At 46.7% G+C, this 21018-nt stretch overlaps 2 protein-coding genes across 11 annotated transcripts in view; one reads left to right on the top strand and one right to left on the bottom strand.

The window, feature by feature from the left end:
- Positions 1-4825, top strand: part of NSUN7 (NOP2/Sun RNA methyltransferase family member 7) — a 52367-nt gene extending 47542 nt beyond the window's left edge. Inside the window, exons 11-12 of the mRNA XM_045815933.2 lie at positions 742-865; positions 1892-4825. Coding sequence (XP_045671889.1) covers positions 742-865; positions 1892-2521 — 754 coding nt within the window. The 3' untranslated portion in view covers positions 2522-4825. The remainder of the gene's footprint in view (positions 1-741; positions 866-1891) is intronic.
- A 513-nt stretch (positions 4826-5338) lies between these two features.
- APBB2 (amyloid beta precursor protein binding family B member 2) overlaps positions 5339-21018 on the bottom strand; it is a 358694-nt gene continuing 343014 nt past the window's right edge. For 9 of the 10 annotated variants that reach the window (XM_087864178.1, XM_045816074.2, XM_045816077.2 and 6 more), the window contains 6 exons: positions 20422-20536; positions 18175-18262; positions 17042-17125; positions 15155-15270; positions 13305-13484; positions 5339-9195 (listed from right to left, as the gene is read on the bottom strand). In XM_087864178.1, coding sequence (XP_087720304.1) covers positions 9028-9195; positions 13305-13484; positions 15155-15270; positions 17042-17125; positions 18175-18262; positions 20422-20536 — 751 coding nt within the window. In that variant the 3' untranslated portion in view covers positions 5339-9027. The remainder of the gene's footprint in view (positions 9196-13304; positions 13485-15154; positions 15271-17041; positions 17126-18174; positions 18263-20421; positions 20537-21018) is intronic. The other variant, XM_045816080.2, reaches the window with a different exon arrangement.

The raw sequence follows: 21018 nt of genomic DNA, 5'->3' as shown, positions 1-21018 counted from the left end.
TTTCCCAGCACCATTTATTGAAGAGACTGTCTTTTTTCCACTGGATGTTTTTTCCTGCTTTGTCAAAGGTTAGTTGCCCAAAGAGCCGAGGGTCCATTTCTGGGTTCTGTAGAAGGGCCATATGCACCCCAATGTTCATAGCAGCATTGTCCACAATAGCTAAATTGTGGAAGGAGCCGAGATGCCCTTCAACAGATGACTGGATTAAGATGATGTGGTCCATATATACAATGGAATATTACTCAGCCATCAGAGAGAACGATTACACAACATTTGCAGCAACATGGACGGGACTGGAGGAGATTATGCTAAGTGAAATAAGTCAAGCAGAGAAAGACAATTATCATATGGTTTCACTCATTTATGGAACATAAGAAATAGGAAGATTGGTAGGAGAAGGAAGGGAAGAATGAAGGGGGGTAAACAGAAGGGGGAATGAACCATGAGAGACTGTGGACTCTGGGAAACAAACTGAGGGTTTCAGAGGGGAGGGGGGTGGGGGACTGGGATAGGCTGGTGATGGGTATTAAGGAGGGCACGTATTGCATGGTGCACTGGGTCTTATACGCAAATAATGAATCATGGAACACTACATCAAAAACTAAGGATATACTGTATGGTGACATAATTAAAAAAAAAAGAAAGAAAACATAATAGAGGAAAATTGTTGCAATTTACTGTCTCTCTCAATTGGCAGACAAGCCATTCTAACCATTTCGTGTTTGCTCACATCTATTGCAGGCTGAGTCCTCCTGTCCTTCCACTGTGCTCCTTAAAGGAAATACATCTGTCTACTGATAAATTTTTCAGAATGGAGCCATCTGGAATTACCAATGGTTGTTTTCTTTCTGTTCTAACAAGGGAGGTAAGGGGAAAAATTCCAATCCATGTCATACTTTGGAATTAAGAAACAACAAACCTCATAAAGAGGAACCTAGGTACTCTGTGAACATTTTGTAATGTGCTTATTTATGAATACCCACCATTTGCATCGACATGGATGGGACTAGAGGGGATTGTGCCAAGTGAAATAAGTCAAGCAGAAAAAGTCAGTTATCACACGGTTTCACGCATATGTGGAACATAAGCAGTAGCACAGAGGACCACAGGGGAAGGGAGGGAAATCTGAAGGGGGAGAAATCGAGAGGGAGACGAACCATGAGAGACTCTAAACTCCGGGGAACAAACTGAGGGTTACAGAAGGGAGGGGGGTGGAGGGATGGGGTAACCGGGTGATGGGTATTAAGGACGGCATGTGTGGTGATGAGCACTGGGTGTTATACACAACTAATGAATCACTGAGCACTACATCAGAAACTAATGATGTACTATATGCTGGCTAACTGAGCATAATAAAAAAAAATAAACAGCTAAAAGACAGGAGGAAGAGTTACTACTGTGTGGCACAAAAATCCCTATTTTTTGTGTGTATTTATTTTTTTTAGTAAGCTCTACACCCAACTTTTTTAGGAAGTGCTACGCCCAAGCTCGAACCCACGACCCTGAGATCGACACTTGCTCACTCCTCCGACTGAGCCCGCCAGGCGCCCCCAAATCCCGTTTTATCTTCCTATTCCTCCTGAGCGCTCCTGCCTTGCCTGCGCTCCACCCCTACTTTCCAAGCACTTTGCCAGCATCTAGTTCATCTTAGCTTACATGGAAGAAATAAGCTCTAGAATTTTTTTTCTATCAGATTTACGGATGGGGAAGTTAAAGTACAAAAAAAAGTCATTTGCTGAGGTTTATGAGACATATTCCGGACTAAGGCCTAAAAACCATTTCTTCTATAGTAATAAAGATACTCGTGTATTTTTACTGAAACTGAGAAAATCTGTAATATACACATTAATAGTTAATGCTGACATGTAGTAATTGCTTCTTTTAATCGTAGCGAGACCCATCGGAGACAGTGTCTGTGAAAGACGTTTTGGCCCGTGCGGCAGCAAAGGGTCTCCTGGATGGAATTGAGTTGGGTAAATCTTCGAAACGGGAGAAGAAGAAGAAAAAATCAAAAATATCGTTGCCGAAAGCTCCCACTAATGACAATAACGGCATCCAGATGAAAATCGCAGAGTTCCTGAGTCGGGAAACTAACGCAAATGCTAATCGGTCAGAGACATTAACAACAAAAGCATCTCTTCCTCAGAAAAACGCGACTTCCGCCGGTTCTTCCTCGCAGGTCAGAAAACCCAGCAAGCCTGCCGCCAATCCCTTAGTGCCGACCTTCTTGAAGAACACACCGCACCCCAGCCCGCATGAGCGGCAGACAAACTTCGTAAGGCCTCGCCCGGCAGACAGAGTGATTGCCCTGAAGCCTATAGAGATTGTTTTACCTCCAGTCATGTTACCATTTTCAAGTCCCCACGGGATCAAATCTCAGATACCAACTCAACATTTTTACTATCATTGGGCTGGACCCAAGACCGGTTACTTTCCCTCACCATTAATAAGCAGAAGAGGGGAAAAGCCTAAAGAAAACTTACCTTCCTCCCTACTCAGGCGTCCTCGACCATGGCTTTGACTGTCTTGTGTTTTTTTACAGGGGTCAAGAGCAGTTGATTTTTTTTCAAAGTCTGGTATTTCTCTGAAGGTTAGATAACCCCACACAAGATACTCACTCTTTTGGTCACTTAGTATCTTCTAGATGTGATATTACCTTCAAGAGAATTAAGACAAGTGAGAAACAATAATGTAGGTGATTCAGCACAAGCCAAAGTCCCGCACTTCAGCAGCTCAGTGCTGATCTGTTCTAGAACGTCCAGCTGCAGACTCAGTATCAGCTGTTAGAACTTGTCTCCCTCTTGCTAACTTTCAGTCGGGACTCAGGACACTGTTTTAAGAGAAAGCTGCCACAATTTTTCCTGAAGGGAAACACGGTCTGCCTTATAACAGACTTGAGGCGGTTTATTGGGCAGCGCGGTTGGGGCAAAGATGCTGGCCTCTCACACCGACTTTAGCTTGCTTTTCCGTATCTATTCGTTGTGTTTTGACATTTTCAATCACTATGGAGGTCGATTTTTCGTCTTAAATATCAAAACATTCTTTAAATGTGGGACGGCGGGAGTTTTCGTGCTGTGGCTGAGATTGAGTAGGAGCGGGAAGAAGAGGCGGGCCCAAAGTCCCCGGTGTGGGTAGTTCAGCTGCGCGTTTAGTACCAGAGCGAAAAGAGTTCCTCGTTGAGCTTCCAGGATCCCGAGCGGATGGAACATGGCTCTCCTGCTGCCCGTGCCAGATACGGTTGTAAAAAAGTGACTGTACACAGATTACCATCTACATAGTAGTAATTCTAACGAAGAGGCAAAACTGAATACAAGTGACACCTGTTATTGAAGAAATCCATAAAAATGTCTGATTCCGTTCCAAGATCAGGTAAAATGGTCAAATCTACAAGTCATTCCGAATGGCACACGGTGATTAGACTTTGGTAAATCACTTCTGATGCACAATTAAAATATATTGTAGCACTATATTAATTATATTAAAAGTCAGTTCATCTTGAATGTATTACCAATTGCCTACCAAGAATTGGTATGATTATCATTTCTGGGTCTATTGATTCTTTTTTCATCATGGAAACAGAAATTGACACTAAATCAAGCAAGTTACAACTATGAAACCTATTGTTTAAAAAATGTTCATAGACACAAAGTTTGAATATAAAGTTCTATTTTCAGAATCCAGTTGTGTTGAACAGTGTTATGTAAATTCCTAAATGTTCAATTCACGTGGCATGATTTCAGTAGAATATTATCCTCTTCAAGATGAATTTCTAGGTCTACTTTAGCTCAATATTCTAGTCTTTCTTTTCTCCCTTGAAGTGAGGATAAACAAAATGGTGAATTTCATTTTAGTAGTAATCTTTATTTTCGCGAAAATTTACATTTATCAGAATGTGTCAGTGAGGAAAGGAAACAGGCCTTTTAATACTTGAACTTCTGTTTTAAATCCCCAAGGAATTCTCAGTTATGATTCTCAAAAAGCACAGAAATGTTTTAAATGCCTAGCTTAATTTACTGATTTCAAAAATCAAAAATGATAGAGACCTTGTTTCAAAGATTAGGTCTTTCCTCATACTCCCTACTGTCTGGCCTTGAGCACTCCAGGCCTCTGGAGCACTAGCTAGTGCCGCAGAATTGAACTTTGTTGGGTCAAGAGCTGGTATTTTATCCCTGGAAGCACTTATCCCTCCTGCCCCAGGCTGAAAAGTATTCCATCGTCCAAAGTAGCAGGTCTGAGATACTTCTTTTCTGTGATGTTATAAGAACTCTCATTGTGGAGGACTAGTTCAGGATATTTTTCTGGTACGCTTATGATTCACGTCCTGTCACAACTTAAGCCCCTTATTTTCAATATCTCAGCATGCATCTTGTCACTATTTTTCTCTTTAGAAATAGACGGAGATTCTGAATGATTCATTAAGCCTATAGTGTTCTTCTCTGAGAGTCTTCTAAGAAGGACATGATCAATTATTTAAGTTTGTAGAGTAAAAAAGGAAAAAGACTTTGGATAAAAACAGCGTGAGAATTCTAGTGAAGGAGAATATTGATTACACTCACATTTTCCTTTCTTCAGCTTCTTAAAGTGCTGCAAAAATCTAAAATAACGAATTTACCGGTAGATTCTCCAATAGCAAATTTTATCTGAATTACTTACCACTGATATAATACCTGAAACCAAAATGAAATTTTTTCCTTCAGAGTAACTGCCTTTGAAAGAATAAGAAGAAACTGGGCTGGGGGCGGGGGAGATGCAAGATGAACCAAAAAAATGGGTACATACTCTAAATTCCACTTATCTTCCTTTTTTTTTTTTTTTTAAGATTTTATTAGAGAGAGTGCGCACAAGCAGGGGGAGTGGCAGAGGGAGAGGGAGTGGGAGAAGCAGACTCCCTGCTGAGCAGGGAGCCCAATGCGGGGCTGGATCAATCCCAGGACCCTGGGATCATGACCTGAGCTGAAGGCAACCGTTTAACTGACTGAGCCACCCACGTGCGCCTATTCTTCATTCTCTGACATCAGGTTCTTGAAAGGAACGAAAGCTAGACTATCTTAATACGAGAAAGACTGCTTACGCAAGTCTCGAGTTGGTGACCAAGGATGCCAGCTGTCCTTCCCGATCGCCAAATAAGGGCAATGTGATAAATTACTCAAAGTTACTTTCTAGTTCTTACCCAGTGGCAATCTGCAATAACAATCAAAGCAGAACCTTTCATTACTAAAATGATTTTTAATTTGCAGTAAGAATCATTTGAAAATAAAATGACTAGCGTGGAGACACTACACTTGTATTTCCATTCCTGGATCGATAGGATTGAGATGTCAGATAAATGAGCCAGACATTTTATGCAGCTAAGTTTATTCTCACAACATATTACATTAAAATGTGTAAAAGTGGTCAACAGCAAACGGGGCAGAAAGCAAAAGCAAACGTTCTTTCAGGATAAACAAGGTGCTTTGGATGGCAGGGAGTGCTCTCATTGATAAAGTGTGAGCGGACTCTTTCCTCTGAAGCGGAAATAAATTAAACTTCGTTTTCCTGGCTGTATAACACACACGTCAGCTGGGTATTAGGTTAAGGAAGCCTGGCAAACTAGAGAGCTGACGGTTTTACTAGTTAAATTGTGCTAGTATCAGGGATATGTTTTTCATGTTGCTTGTGAAATCTTGAATGTGTACTGCGATGCTTATGAAATGAGTGTGTCATACGAGAAAAGGAGGAAAGATTTCTGGCGTTCTAGCAAGTGACCTTGTGACGAATTGTCTTACAAATCTCCATCATGAAATCAGAGTGGATTTTTTAAAAAGTAGCAGTGCCAACAGTTTATCAGGAAGAACTTACTTTAATGGAAGTGAGTCTAATGTCCCTTCATGCAATCAGACACAAACAAAAACAATGGTCCTAAGTAGCTGCGGGTGACCTTCTATCCAGGTGGAAACAAAGGGCTTGTGGACCTGTGTCTTGTAGGCGAGATCACATGTGCTGTGAAGGATATAAAAACAAAGCACCGAGCAGTACTTTCGGTTTGCAAAGGGAAGTTCTGCCACAGGCATGTTGGCTCTTGCCCTTGACGCTGCCAAGGAGCACATAGATGAGGTGGCGAGTCTGCGTCTATCTAGCTGCTTTTAAAAAATAAAAGGACCTGTAAGCATTTTGCCATTTCTTCTACATATTCCAATAAAAATGTGACTACAAATCATTACAAAACCACCTTTTAGGCGATGTATATAGTTCACTGAGATTACTTAGGCCTGGATACGCTGTGAGATACTATCCAGTAAAGATAATACATTAACACAATAATGCAGTATATTTCAGTAAAAATAGAATAAATAAAATAAAAATATTTCAAGCCGTATATAACAGGTTAATTAAAACAATGGTAAGACGTACGAGGCATGGCGGACATGGCCGCCTGTTCACCGCGTCGCAGGTCTAAAGAAGATGCATAGATAACTCAAGTGTCACCACAGCGTCGGGTGAAACACCGCGCCCTCTCACAGACAAATACACACATACTGTCACACGTACTTTTTGGCCATGGCAGAAAGTGTCTGAACGCTCTGTGTAACGTAATGAATTTTACAAAATTAATTGTATTTAGTACGCAAAGCTATTTCCAAAACAGAACATCTGCAGTAAAGTTTTCGGTAGGTAAGACTATCATTCATCTTAACACATCCCATAATTGCATATATCAATCAGTTTGCTACTTAAAGCTAGCTCAGTGTTCTTGATCCTGAAAACAAACAAAGGTATGCCTTAAAAACGAACAGCGGGTTCTGGTAGAGATTTCCGATATAAAAGCGGGTGACTTATTCAGAATTTTTATCACACGAAAACCTTTCGCTGTGGAGATCGAGATGAAAGACCATCGAGATTGAATTGTGAACAGCTTTTCAAAGGGCACAGTAAGGATTTTCTTAACACAATAATTTCTTACGATGGCACCAGTTACTTCAGATAGAATAGCACACGGGCTGGTGAGAAGGAGAGTTCATTTCTAGGGTGGCATCGTTTTTGTTCTTAACACTAGAGTGCTAGCGAACAGTTCCAGAATTCTGAGGGAAGAGGCAGGAGGCCACCTCCTCCATTACGTTCTCTGGTGGCTAAGTACCATGAGCTAGGACTATCTCTACCACAAGTAACACCGTCTCTGGAAAATCTCGGCCGTCGAACAGGCTGTACGGCAGGTAGGATCCTGCTCTCTACAACACGTCTGAGGCACACTGCAGGGGGAGAGGCCTGGACTGAGGGGCAATGGTTTTATGATTAAGACCACTGTGTGAGGAACCTGGATGTACCCCCTCCTTCTACAGGGAATTCAGATTTCCTGACAATAACCGGATGTGCCCGGAGTAACTGTGGAGAGACCCTACCTCACCGATGCGGAAGCAGTGTGACTGACAACGGAGCTGGGAGGCGTGGGTTCTCGTCCTGGCTCTCGAAACTTCTGAGAGATCGTAGGCTACGTGACTGAGCCTCTTGGTACTTTATATATATTTTTATTTCTCACATGTGTTCAGTACCTTTCTCTACCTCGTCAGACTCAAATGGGATAAGAATGTGGAAACCGTTTTAACAAGTACATCCCAGTGGATAAACAATGTTACTTTTTATAACTGGATGCCTTAAAATGTTAATTTTGACATTAAAAAGTAAATAAGACTAATATTTAGATTGGTCTCCTTAGCAACTTCCTTTTACGACAACAATGTCAACAAGAGCCTAAATCTGTGTATCTTTAGAGGTGAGAAAAGAGAAGCAGGAAAATGCTATTTTGGGGAAACTTGTAAGCAGCCCATTGTTGCTATGTATATTTTGCTCTGATATGAAATTTTTAAATCTTGAAAAAAATATAAATTTAAAAATATATCTAGTAAAGTCTAACAAATTCTAATATTAAATACATAAATTCAGAAAGGTTCGATTTAATGTAATTTGTTGCCATGGACAATACATGATGGACAGACAGCTTTCTGGGCACAAAGCATGAGGGTAAGACTGAGCTGGACACAGAATCCTAGCAGAACGTCTCACTAGGAGGACCAGCATCATAATGTGGTGGTGGCGATCCAAAATATAGATGACATTTCCTCAACTCCAAATTGCATATTGGCTAATTATCAAACTAAGGATGAAAGGCGTACGAGGAATATTTCATTTTAATGTTGTTCATGTAGAATGGCCATCGTGAACTATAATTCTCTAGCTGCATTGTACAATATAAGGCAGAAGTTTGAAATATGTCCCACCCGGAATGCATTATGATTTTCTTTCATCTTTCTTTTTTTTAATAATCGGTTTGCAAACCATCTAGAAAGAAAGGCTATCTTTTGTTCGATTTTAATTTCTCAAATTTGGTTTGTTTTTCAATTTTGAAGTTTCACTTTTTCCCCAACATCTCACAAACAGCTGTAGACATGAAATGGTGTCCGTGTGTCAAAGAGCTCGTCAAGGAAAGCTGCCAGTTGGTTTCTGTACTGATGCCAACAGCCAATGTTGTCAACCAAAAAGTTTGATTTCATGAAAGACTGAAGCAAAACTCATCATCCTATTTTTACAGCAATTCAATGGTATCTGGTATGCAGTGGCAACTCCAATGTTGGAAACAGGGCAAAGTGCTGTAGGACTTAAACATTGCTTGTGACAGATCCAGTCAAGAAGACAGTGAAACTAACTCAGGCGTCATTCGCTCCAAGGACTCAGCATTAGTTCACTAGGAGGGGTGTGGCCACATTCTTTGTGTGTGTGAAGTCAAGTAATGTTCACGATATTTACAGTAAGAAAAAGACCTTCCACTGCTCATGATGTATCTGACTGATAGGAAAAAAATTAGTCATGCTTCTTTTCATATCACATGATGGTGGCAAGACGAGGAACATGCTTGTCTAACACTGTTTGGTTAAGGATAAATTCTCTGAAGACAAAGCATCAGCAACTGAATGGAAGGCCAGGTATCAGTTCGTCTTCTTTAGTGTAGCTATTCAATCTTCAGGTACATATTCCAGAATCCTTTCACATGTGCAGCTATGGCGTCTCTGTGACAGGGCGTTTCTGTTTCAAAGTGTCAATGAGGGATAAGACCCCTCGTTTTACATTGGTTGTGACTCTTCTGGTCACTGAGTCTGCTGGCGGAGGAGGTGGTCGAACTTTCTGTGAAGGCGGCCTGGCTACCAAGCATTTCTGGTATCGTAACTGAAATAGAACAAAAGTGTTTTATGGTCGTTAATGACATGTCATCCCTCCTTGTTTAATTTGATTTTAATTCACCAACACATTTACTTCCAAAACATAATAACCTGGCTCCTAAACGTAAACCCAAGAGCTTATTTCTTCATGTGGGTATTTGAAACGTTCTGAAAAGATCATTACGCTTGGGGCGCCTGGGTGGCTCAGTCGGTTAAGCATCTGACTCTTGGTCTCAGCTCAGGTCTTGATCTCAGGTTTGTAAGATCGAGCCCCACATCGGGCTCCATGCTGGGCATGAAGCCTACTTAAAAAAAAAAAAAAAATCATTCAGCTCAACAAAGGTGTTATGGCTTTTGCCATCTGTCTCCACCTTCTACTTGTTCTCTATGTGGGTAGGCCGTAATTAATATACCTAACAGTCAACGAGCTAATGAAAAGGAAAAGGATCAGGAGAGGCGGTATCCGGGCTTTGTCGGAGACGGTACAACTCTGTGCTCGAGGTAAGTGTCAGGGCTGACCGGGCGACAACACGGTAGAAGAGGCACAGTCCGGGTCCTGGCTCCATCACCCATGTGAACTGTACAGCCAGGCAAGCTATTCAGTCTCCCAGCCTTGGTTCCCTCCATGTAAAATGGCACGAAACTGGGACCTTTACAGAGGGTGCTAGGATTAAGGAGTCCTTGCAGAATGCTGCAAACAGGCCTGGCAGCATCGAAGGCATTCATAAATGTTCGTTCCCCTTCCTGGTTCCAGCTTTAATAAAAAAGAATGATGTGTAAAGATTTCAGGTACATTTTATCTGCAAGTCTAAATCCTAATGGATTTTAAAATTTTAAGTAATCTCTATACCCAACGTGGGGCTCAAACTCACGACCCCAAGATCAAGAGCTGCACGCGCCACTGACCGAGTCGGCCAGGTGCCCCCAAATCCTCATGGATTTTTACGTGTTCATTAGTACTGCTGGGAACACCGTTCCTCTCCCTCAGAAATATAACACAATCCATCCACTTTTATATTAATGAAAAGATAAATCTTCAAAATTAGATAAGGTTAAAATTTACCAAGTATGTTTTTTCCTAATCCAAGCACTTTAAAACAATTAACTCCATGGCTAATTTTTTTAAAACTCTACAGAAATATCAATAGGTTCTTTAGTAGAATGGGGAACAGGCTACCTCCAGGAAGGGCTCCGAGTCACCGTGCCCAGACGCTACAGAACCAGCCCCTCTCGACCCAATCCTCCGAGAAGGGATTTCTCGCTCCCTCTGTGTAAGGCACTTTGCTGGGTCTGCATCACAACCCAACCCCCACATTTCCAAAGCGCAGATCTGTAAGCGGGTGGGGGTGGCATCACGGTACACGGGGCTAGGAATCTCTACTGGGACGTGGGTCCCGTGCGAGTCAAAACTGCACCTGATGAATTTCAGGAAGGCTCCCTCTCTCCTCCTAGATTGCACCCGAATATCTTCAGCTGGGCCTATAACGCACAGCTGCAAAACATGCCTAAAAATTAAGTAGATTCAAAAGAGTGTGTCAAGACCACAATATTCCAGATGGTATAAATTCACACGCAGACAGTTCAGAGATCCATGCAGATCTGACTGCACGAGAGGAAAGCCACTGGGTCGGAAGTGCTGGGATCTGAGTGTGAAGAAGAGTGTGACACTGTCAGTGCGCCCTGCACTGGATTGGCCGGGCCGCTTCAGCTGGTCGCCCTATTACAGTTAAAATCGCAAGCAAATGAGTAAAAACTGTCTCAGAGAGAAAATGAGTCTAGGAATCAGGAAACAAACTGCAACCAGTGATAAAGCTAATTATTTAATTGTCACCAGCATTTAAATTGTACAATTAAGGCTAAAAGCCATTCATTTCACGACGAAAACCATCTGTTATGATCCTTTCTCAATTTCCTGAAATACCTAAATTGTCATCCTCCATTTTTCCTTGACTGGGTGCTTTCATTTCCTCTTGTCTTCATCCCGTCTCAGTCTCCTGTGCCGGGTCTGGGGGTTCCTCTGCACCCCTCCATCAGCTCTGCCCCCGCCCCCGGCCCTGCCCTGCCCTTCACTGGCAGGCAGATCTGAGTTATGAGCTCCACAGCACCTGTCAAAGGTCTGTGGTCACAGTGACGCCGGCTCATGAGCAAACGGCACCAGCTCTTCCCCTCCCTCCTCCCTCCTTCCCTCTCCAATCAAAGGCATCTTTTAAGGGAAAAGTCAGCTGGCTCCCTTTTCTTGTGCCTAACCTTCGCCATCGACAGCCCACCTCATCCTCAGCTTCAGCCTTCACCCAGCAACTGCGTGTTCACCACGTATGAACGACAGAGAGCTCTAGCAACCGCCCGCAACGCCCCTGTTCCTCTTGGACTCTCAGCATCTGGCTAGCCTCGAAGTCACTGTGACCCAATGAGGACACTAAACCCCAGCCTTAGGCTCTTAATCTACCACCAAGACCTTGCCCCAACTGTATATATGATCCTCATTTCTTTTTTTTATTTTTAAGCTTTTGATTATTTGAGAGAGAGGGAGAAGCAGGCTCCCCACTGAGCAGGGAGCCTGATGTGGGACTTGATCCCAGGACTCTGGGATCATGACCTGAGCTGAAGGCAGACACTTAACCGACGGAGCCACTCAGGCGCCCCTAGAATCCTCATTCCAATCCAGCTTTGGAGCTCATTTCCCTCAGCCTAAAATATGTGCGACTCCCCCTGCCCCCCCCACCCCCCGCCACGGGTAAAACAAGAGGCAAACCCCTTACTTCAAGCTTCGAGCTACCCCTTCCCTGTCAGGCCTTGGTCAACTTTCAGGGTCTGTGCGTCTTTTCCCTCCTGGCCACTTCTCAGTCCAGTGTGGTCTTGCACTTTGGCTTACAGCACCGGTGACACTACACCGGCATGTGAGTTATGTGTCTCCCCCTGTAGCTAAGCTCTGTAATGCAAGGATTGTATCTTAGCCCTACTTGAACTTCCCGGAGTCCAGCCCATAAATGGGGGGGTTGAATGAAATGAAGAAGAGGTGCTTCAGATTCAGTATTGCTCACCCCCGCCAGGCGGTCCTCTAGAACATCCCAAGTCGTCTGCCCCTGCTTTACCCCACCGCCACGCTCCTGGTTTAGACCCTCCGAAACCCTCCTGTGGACCAGTACAATGGCGTCCTGGCCGAGCGCCCCACCTCAGCCTTGTCCTTTCAACCCATCCTCTCTTTTGGTTTCTTTTTTTGGGGGAGTATGCTTTTTAAACCCAATATCAATTCATCGCTCCTACTTAACAATGTTTGCTGAAGACAAACACCTTGGCATGACCTCATAGGCCCTTTGTGATACGGACCTCCCCTCCTTTACTCGGCAGCTGCCCGGCCTGCTGTTGCTAAGGGTTACCACCCACCCTAGGTTTGGATGCCTACATTCATACTGTTCCCTCAGTTTCTCTAGAACTTTTTCAGTGCCCGGCATCATAGGTGTTCAAAGGATATTTGCAGAATGAAGGATGAGGTATTTTTGTTTGTTTGAAATCCTCTCCATGGTACAAAGAACACAGCTGTTGTCACCCGAAACACTCGGGGTTGAACGCGGGCTTTGTCACTTACCGCCTCTGTGCCCTGAGGCCCGTCCTTTCCTGAGCCTGGTTTCTCATTTACATGTAAAACAGAACCACCACCGTACAAATGTTGTTATAAGGACTGAGTTCACAGACACAAATGAAATATGGGAGACCAATGTGCTTAAACCAGCTACATGAAATAAAACTCATTCAATACACTGCATTTTTTAAGTACTAAGTTGGTTCTAAACAGCACCCACTCATACATGCCCAACATTTCCTGAATATACGGAAATTAATTAGGGACCAAGACTAAAAATCCTCCAATCTGTAGTTCTGAAGATCGCTGCTTTCAGTGGTCTCTACAGAACGGGGCTCCACGCAGCCCGGCTTCCGGTCGGCGCCTTTGGCCACTGAGACGGCAAACTGCGCGTCACCACGGGTCGTGTCCGCAGGAATGAGGGCGTGACACGGCAGAGCGTCACTTCAGAGAGGAGACCTACTTTCCGCTCACCGAGGAGCTCGGCACCGAGCTGCCCGCAGCACAGAAGCAGCGGCGGGGGGAGAGGCACTCACCATGCAGGCGGCCTGCACCGCCTCCGACACGTTACCCGCGTTTGGCTCGCACCAGAAAACATGGCACTCGAAGCGCTGGTTCCCGGTGTCCATGATGAAGGCGAACGTATGGACATCCTTCCCGACGCCCATGAAGGACAGGAATCGCACGCGGCACTCCACCAAGACCTCCTCTTCATCCTGCAAGACACGCCGTTCAGCAGCCTGCTCGCCGTGAAGCCTGGCCACGGTCCTAAACGGGTTCATTTCTTGAACCACAGAATCAAGCCTGGAGTGGCCACACAGAGACACTGGTATTACAAATATATAGCTAGGCTGGATTTAGCAAGGGCTTGTATTTTTCTAGAAAGGCGAGTTTCTAAATGTGTCTGGGGAGGCCATCCCTGCTATGTGGGTGTCTCCCTGACATTTGGTCCTGCTCTGAACTTGCCTGTGGTCACGTGTGTTCTGCTCTCTGGCTACCACACTCCAAGCCTGTGCATTCACTGTGGGTAGGTAGGCACGGGGTCAAGAAAACTTCTTAGGCTTTGCTCATCCAAGGCACCCAGCGGCTTGAAACCCTTTTGCCCAGGAGAACCCGCTGGAAACCTCACAGCACCGAGAGAAAAGGAGCATGGGATCTCTTTCCATCCAGTTCTCCTTCCCATGCTAAATAGCACACTGAATCCTATTTCTAGCTAAAACAGTGTAGAAAAGCTGCCAAATAACTTCCTTCCCCCCACAAACTGGTGTCCATATGGTATCCATATGATGCAGGGTAAAGAAATGTTCAGAATTCATTCTTATGAACACCACATCCTCTGCAGGAACCATATGCAATTTTTGAATTAGTAAACACATCCAGAATGTTGACTTCTGGGTCATTAACATCTCGACTTACTAAATATTCATTCAGGTGCTATGGAATTCTTTCAGAGGCAAATGAAAAGAACCTGAGACGCCATGAAGTTTTCTTGGGAGAAATGATGTTTAGGTTGAGATCCGGGTCAGGGCTGGTGGGCAAAGGGGTGCGGCACAGAGGGGGCAGCACCTGCAGATGCTGAGGGAGAAAAGGGCGTGACACGTTTAAAGACTTAAGAAGACGCAGCCTGGCAGGCTGGAGAGGCAGGGCCAGGGAGCATCTTCTTACTCCTAAGTCCTTCTGGGCTCGAAGGTGAGCTCCCAGTGGACAGAATCAAGAGCAGGCCAACGCCTTGGGGTCTTTCCTCGACAGGTGCCTCACAGAGGGAGAACTGAAAAGTGGTCAGGAGTCTGGGGCAGACTGCCTGGACCGAATCCTGAGCCTGCTGCTTCTAGCTCTTGTGACCACAGGCTTATTCGATCTCCTTGTGCCTCAGTTTCCTCAACCATAAAAACTGGGATAATTTGTTCTGAGACTAATGCTGGCCTCTCTCAATGACCAACGGCCCCTGCTACTGCGGACAGAACCAACCCCAGGACCTTCCACAACCGAACCAGCTCCTGTGCCCCAACTCCAGACAAACAGCCCGTCCACACTGAAGCCGGGAGAGGACCCAGAAAACCAGAGCCCACAAGGAGTGACTGTCGGCAGCACACGGGTGCCTCTAGCAAATGATTTCAATCTCTCGGGCACACGGGGAAGAAGGAATTGGGAGCACCGGAAGAGAAGCTTCTTAGTTCAAAGAAAAGCAAAGTGGTGCTGAGATCCAGACACAAAGGACAGAAAAAGAAAGGTTTTCTTTAAAAATGCAGGCTATTTTAATCACAATTAAGTGTTATCCCCCACCGCCCCAACCCCCCAGAGGTCAAGCCCTGGCTATGTGTCTGTGTCTCTCGGGAGACTACTGCACCCAAAGTGTCACTGTAACCGCGCGTCGGAGCCTGCTCACCTTGTCACTGGTGGCGGTCACAGTAGCATCGGCCACATTCATGTTCACCGACGGCCAGTCCTCCTTGTTGGATGAGGTCATAAGATTTTCTATGGCATTGTTCAGGGTATCCATTCCTGTGGAAGGAACAGATCGCTGAACAAGGTCCTAAAGCCATCTGTCACTCCCCAACGCGGGCCCAAACCACCCAGTCACAGCTACACCCAAACTGATCTGTTTTTTTGTTTATTTGATTTTTGTTTTTTAGCCCTAGAAGACACTTCATTTGATCATTTCATTGCTTGAAAGAAAAAAAAAATGCCAGCCTTTTCAACAGAAAGAAGCGTCATGAGAACCCCCGGAGAGGTGGAGTGGGTGATGTCCTGTCTAACTGGACCACGGTACTACTCTCTTTCCGAAGAGGCCCTAGTCCTGACTATATAACTAGTAGTTAGGCAAATGCTATTTCTTCCTAAGCAAGGAGCCTTGGGAAAAGGAACGGAACGGAAGCCAGGCAGCACTTGCCAGAACATCCCGATCTTCCTCCACCTGACTCTGCTACTTAAATGAGGCCAAGTGTGTAAGGCCTTGTACGTGAGGAGGATGCACTGTGCAAGGGGGCCCTTTGGCTGGGCATTGGCGCGGCCGTTTTCTGTGGCAGCGGAGCGGGGAGGTGGGACAGCGACTCTCCTGAGGTATCAAGTGTACGATGCAAGAGTTTGTAGTATAGTCAGAGCGGCACGACCGTCACCACAATCCATTTTAGAACATTCTCATCACCCCGAAAAGAAACCCTGTAAACTTTAGGGGTGACCATCTAGTTCTTCCCCGACCCCTGGTCTTAAGCAATTACTGATCTAATTTCTATCTCCAGAGGGTTGTCTCTGCTGGACGTTTCGTACACATGGAACCACACAGTACGTGGTTCTTTGTATCTGGCTGCTTTCGTCTGGCGTCCTGCCTTCCAGGCTGACCCATGTTGGAGCATGTGTCAGTCCCTGATGCCTTTTTACCCCTGAATAAAATTACACGGTACAGTGGCATCACGGTGTTTTGTTCTGTTTTGCAGTATCACATTTTATAAATCCGTTCGTCAGTCGACGGACATTTGTTTCCACTTTCCGACTATGATGACTAATGCGGCTGCGAGTGTTTGTGCGGACAGATGTTTTCGCTCGGCTTGGATATACTCCCAGGAGCGCAAGGGCTGAGTCCAACGGTAACTCTGTGTTTGACCTTTTGAGGAACTGCCGGACTTTTTTCCAAAGCGGCTGTATCATTTCTCCCAAGCAGGGCATGAGGGGTCTGATTTCTCCTCAGCCTTTTCTACCCAGGGAAAGGCTCCATCTCCCAGCCTCCTGTCAGCGTGGTGTGGCCGAGCGACTGAGTTCGGCCCCTGGGATGGGAGCTGACTGTGGTGCGTGGTGCTTTGGGGTCATAGCTGGAAAGCATGAGGGCTCCCTCAGCCCTTTCTCCCTGCCCAGGGGTCTAGAAGGACAGAAACAGGTACCCTGGGCCCAGAGACCCTGTTCCCCTCTGGGAACAGCAGGGTCCTCCACAGCCCTGGGCCACGCATCTGGCCCCAGAGACGGAGGCTCCCTCTGGGAACAGCAGGGCCCTCCACAGCCCTGGACCACGCGTCTCCGGACTGCTGCGCGAATGAGAACTACGTGCCTGCCTTGTTGAAGTCCCTCTATTCTGGGGACAACGGGACAGAGCAGCTTAGCCTGTCCCCTACTGCTCTTTTGATAAGGACCGTTTAGGTGCTGTGGCTGGTGACAGTGCAGGGGCCTGATTCGACACCAGGAAAGGGGGTAGAAGAGCAGCCCCCACCCTCCGGGGGGGGGGGGCTCCTCCCAGGGGCTCCTGAACACTCGCACAGAGAAAGGACATAAGTGTTGCACGTACCGACCGGCTTGTCTACAGGTAACATGCCCAAGTACTGCACGTGGAACTTCTGCACCAGCTCAGTCTTTGGCGTTGGAAAATCTACTACAGAGAACAAAAGCGAGAGATCTTTCACAGCGGTTCCAACATACGCAGCAACGCAGGCACTGCTCTGCGTCTGCTCTGGAGTGCCCAGAGCACCACCTGTGCCACAGCGCCCTGTTCGCAGAGGAAGATGCAGCACCTGTTCTGGGAGGAGAGCCTCTCTCCCAGCAGACACCGGGGCTGCGCCAACCCAAATCCCACCCGACTTGCATTTCTAGGCGGGGAAGCATTTGAAAGCACGAAGTGCAATGGGTGCGTTAAGGCTGCGACTGTCGTTCTCGTATCTGCTAAATAACAGCTTCCGATGGCCTATTGTGAGGTGTGGCTGATGCCCAAGGAGATTTAATCACACAGGGCACAGGGACAGGAGAAGTAACTAAACAGAATCCCCCCAAATACCCAGATTTTTATTTCATTGAGGTGTAACTGACACAGCGCATTATGTTGGTTTCAGGTGCAGAACACCGTGACTTGATATTTGTATATATTGCAAAAACAATCACCACAATAAGTCTGCTTAACAATCATCATTATATTAATGGGGCGCCTGGGTGGCACAGCGGTTAAGCGTCTGCCTTCGGCTCAGGGCGTGATCCCGGCGTTATGGGATCGAGCCCCACATCAGGCTCCTCCGCTCGGAGCCTGCTTCTTCCTCTCTCACTCCCCCTGCTTGTGTTCCCTCTCTTGCTGGCTGTCTCTCTCTCTGTCGAATAAATAAATAAAATCTTTGAAAAAAAAAACAATCATCATTATATTAGGAAACAAATTTTTTTTTCACATCAACCCACAAATTTTTAAACTAGCTGGCTCTTATCCCATGCTGTATGTGAGTTATGAAACCACTAAAGACAATATTCTTTCATCTTGTCTGATAACAGCAAAGCTCACCCTGGCCTTTTGTGCTCATCCTATTGACACAAAATTAATTCTGTGTCCAGGAGGACGCCTGGTGCTTGCTCAGCGAGCATCTGCTGGGTTGAGCATGCTTTCTCCGGAACCAGGGAAGAGCCTCTGGCTCTGATGGGGACAGACAGCTGCCGCTGACCTACCTTGCAAGGGCACGTCGAGGTTCACATTGGCTCTTTCCTGTAAGGAACTGCAGGCCAGGGCTTTGGCATTCTTCCGTTCGGCCATAATCTGAAGAAGAGAAAATACGCCTGTGGTCCGTAGCTACAGAGCCCAGGTCTTCAGCTAGTCCCGCCAGTAACGGGTCTGAGCTGACCTGACTTCCAAGTCAAACGGGCTTCAGCCTACGCTGACTTCCCACCCCTGGATCGCTGAGTGGCTTTGAGAATTGTGCTCGTTTTCCCCAGCAGCAACAAGTGAAGGCCTACGCCTCCGAGGAGCCGTCTCCTGATTGCTCAGAAATGATTCCTCCATTCACCAGGCTCCCGCCTCTAGAGAAACAACCCAAACAAATACTCTCTGCTGGCCCACGGCAGTCAGTGGGACCCATGGCAACGGACTTTCCCCATTGCTTCTGAGTGCTGGCTTCTAAGCACTCTTTTCAGGGCTCTGGGGATAGTGTTTGTGGGTTCAAATCCCACCTGCGCTACTTACTAGCTGTGTGACCTCGGGCCAGTCACCTGACCTCTCGTGCCTCATTTCCTCTTCGCACATGGGTATCCTAGTATTTCCATCCCCAGTGATAACGCCATGCCAGTTCTGAGGATTCAGCGTCAGCGCTCGGAAATATTCACTGCTATCACGACTGCTCCTCTCAACTCTGTCAGCTGTCTACCAAATTGGTGGCTTGCTGCGAGGGGCGCAAGCCTCACTTTTCGCTCCTGTTCACACAGTGCTGTTGGTTTGGGGACTGAAACCGCCCCCCCCCTTCAGTGATCCCACTCATATCTTCATTCCCAGTCCAAGCTTTGCATTCCAGGTGGAACAGAAGTCGCTTCGGCCCCAGAGCTCCCCGCCAGCCCTCTCCCGGTATGTGCCTAGGACTGCGGGCCAGAGCGCTGCTACCAGTAACAACAGCACATTTTTACTGAGCACTTCCTCTGTGCTAGGCCAGGTTCTGGGGGCCTGACAAGAGAACACAAGCTCCACAAGGACCAGGATTTTCTTTTCTGTTTCAGTCTCTGCTGTGTTCTTAGAACAGCACCTGGCACATAAGTGGTGCTCGTGCTATCTGCTGCATGACTGAACGAAGACAGTGCCAAGGAGGGAGCGTGCTGCAAAGCTGCAGGCTGTGCCCGGGCCTGTCGATGCTGGAGTGATGGTGATCGCCAGACCACCTCCCACCCTGCCCGCCCTGGTCAGCGGGATCAGAGCCCCAGCTCCTTCCCCTCCCTTAGGGAATGTGGCTGGCACCTGCTTTCTCCTGCCGCTCAGACACCAGGCTACAGCCCGGGCACGGCTAGCTGAGGGAGCACGGTCACGAGGCCGGCTCTTGACATCGCCTCAAACCAGAAAGGTGACGCTCAGCAGAGGTGATGACCCAGTGCCATGTTTAGAGTCAGTCAGTCTGGGGAGTGGAAAGGCCTGGCTGCAGGCCATCCGTGAACACAGCGCCCTGGGGATCTGCCCACCACTATTTGAACACAAGCCGGCAAGTGGCGTGGTCGCTAAAAACATCAATCATCCGAGTACTGTACGGCTCAGAGGTCAAGGGACAGAAAGGCCCGTGGTCTTTTCTCTACTGGCTCGCCCTTGGAACACTGTGCTCGTTCAGGGGAACCAACTAGAGTATGCAGAAGAAGAGGGGCAGGAGCCTCGAAACCTTGGGACCCAAAAGAGATGGGGGTGGGGATTCTGGAGAAAGGAGGAAGACAGGGGCAGGAAGACTGGACAGATACCTGTCCAGCACCTCCAAACATACAGGTACAGCTGACAGCGTCACAGGTCTTCAAACAGTAACGGGCTGCCCAGGCAAAGAGACAAGATGGAGGACTCTTTCTCTGTGCTACAGACCACACATCTCACGTAGCTACGTGGAGGTTCTAGAGAGGATGATTTCAGGTGTACACAAGGAAGAACTCTGTGCCAGCCAGAGCTGCTCAATGATAGAACAGTCTCCTGAAAAGTATAAGACCCTGTTAACAGAGGTCAACAGAGGTCCCAGGCACAGGATGAGGATGTTTCTATCAGGACTGCTCTGCTGGAGGGAAGGAGTGGGGGCTGGTCCGGCGATGCCCACCTGCCTGTCCTCATTCTGAGACTCTGAGGCTCTGTGACTCTGGCTAAAGCATCGGGACGTCACCAGGGTGAGACCCTGACCACACCCCCTTCCCTGATCAGACAGTGAGAAAAGACAGAAGGACGGACTACTGCGTCCTGACCCACCTTACCTTGGAACAGATTTCGTGGAGACTTGTGGCGATGGCTTTGGCTGGTGTGTCACATCGAAACACATGACATTTCAAAATTCTTGTATCTTTGTCTCTTGCTACATAAGCAAAATCTCTGTGCAAACAACAGTTATCAGTGCATTAGAAAAGAAGCCTCTACCAGCACATGCTCTGGTCACGAGTGTTAGCTGAGCGAGCAGCCAGCAGGTCAGCGGTAAACAGAGTATGTATGCAATGGTTAAAAACATTTAAACTTCAACAGCTACCTAACACAGAGGGAACAACTTCGTGGATTTAACAGTTCGTTTCTGCGTAAAGTAACTACAATGTTTCCCAAAGTCAGGGTCTTGAGCTCCTGGAATCTCTTATGGCCCCTAATGAAAACCGAATTTTTTATGAGCCTTCTATCTAGAATAACAAGAAATATTATGATTATAGAAGAGAAATATGACGGACACGGTGGTGCAGTGGGTGCAGAACGAGAGGCTCTGATGTATAAACCCGAGAAACCAGCAGACCCCCAGCCGCTGGAGCAAGGTGACGGGTGCTCCCTGGGCGGCCTGCCCCACAAGGACACAGCAGAGACTAAGAGCCTGT

The sequence above is a fragment of the Ursus americanus genome, chromosome 8 (genome assembly GCF_024610735.1).
Source record: "Ursus americanus isolate L20-20 chromosome 8, mUrsAme1.1.p, whole genome shotgun sequence".
In the NCBI taxonomy this organism is placed as follows: Eukaryota; Metazoa; Chordata; class Mammalia; order Carnivora; family Ursidae; genus Ursus; species Ursus americanus.
This window is presented reverse-complemented; position numbering and strand designations above follow the sequence as displayed.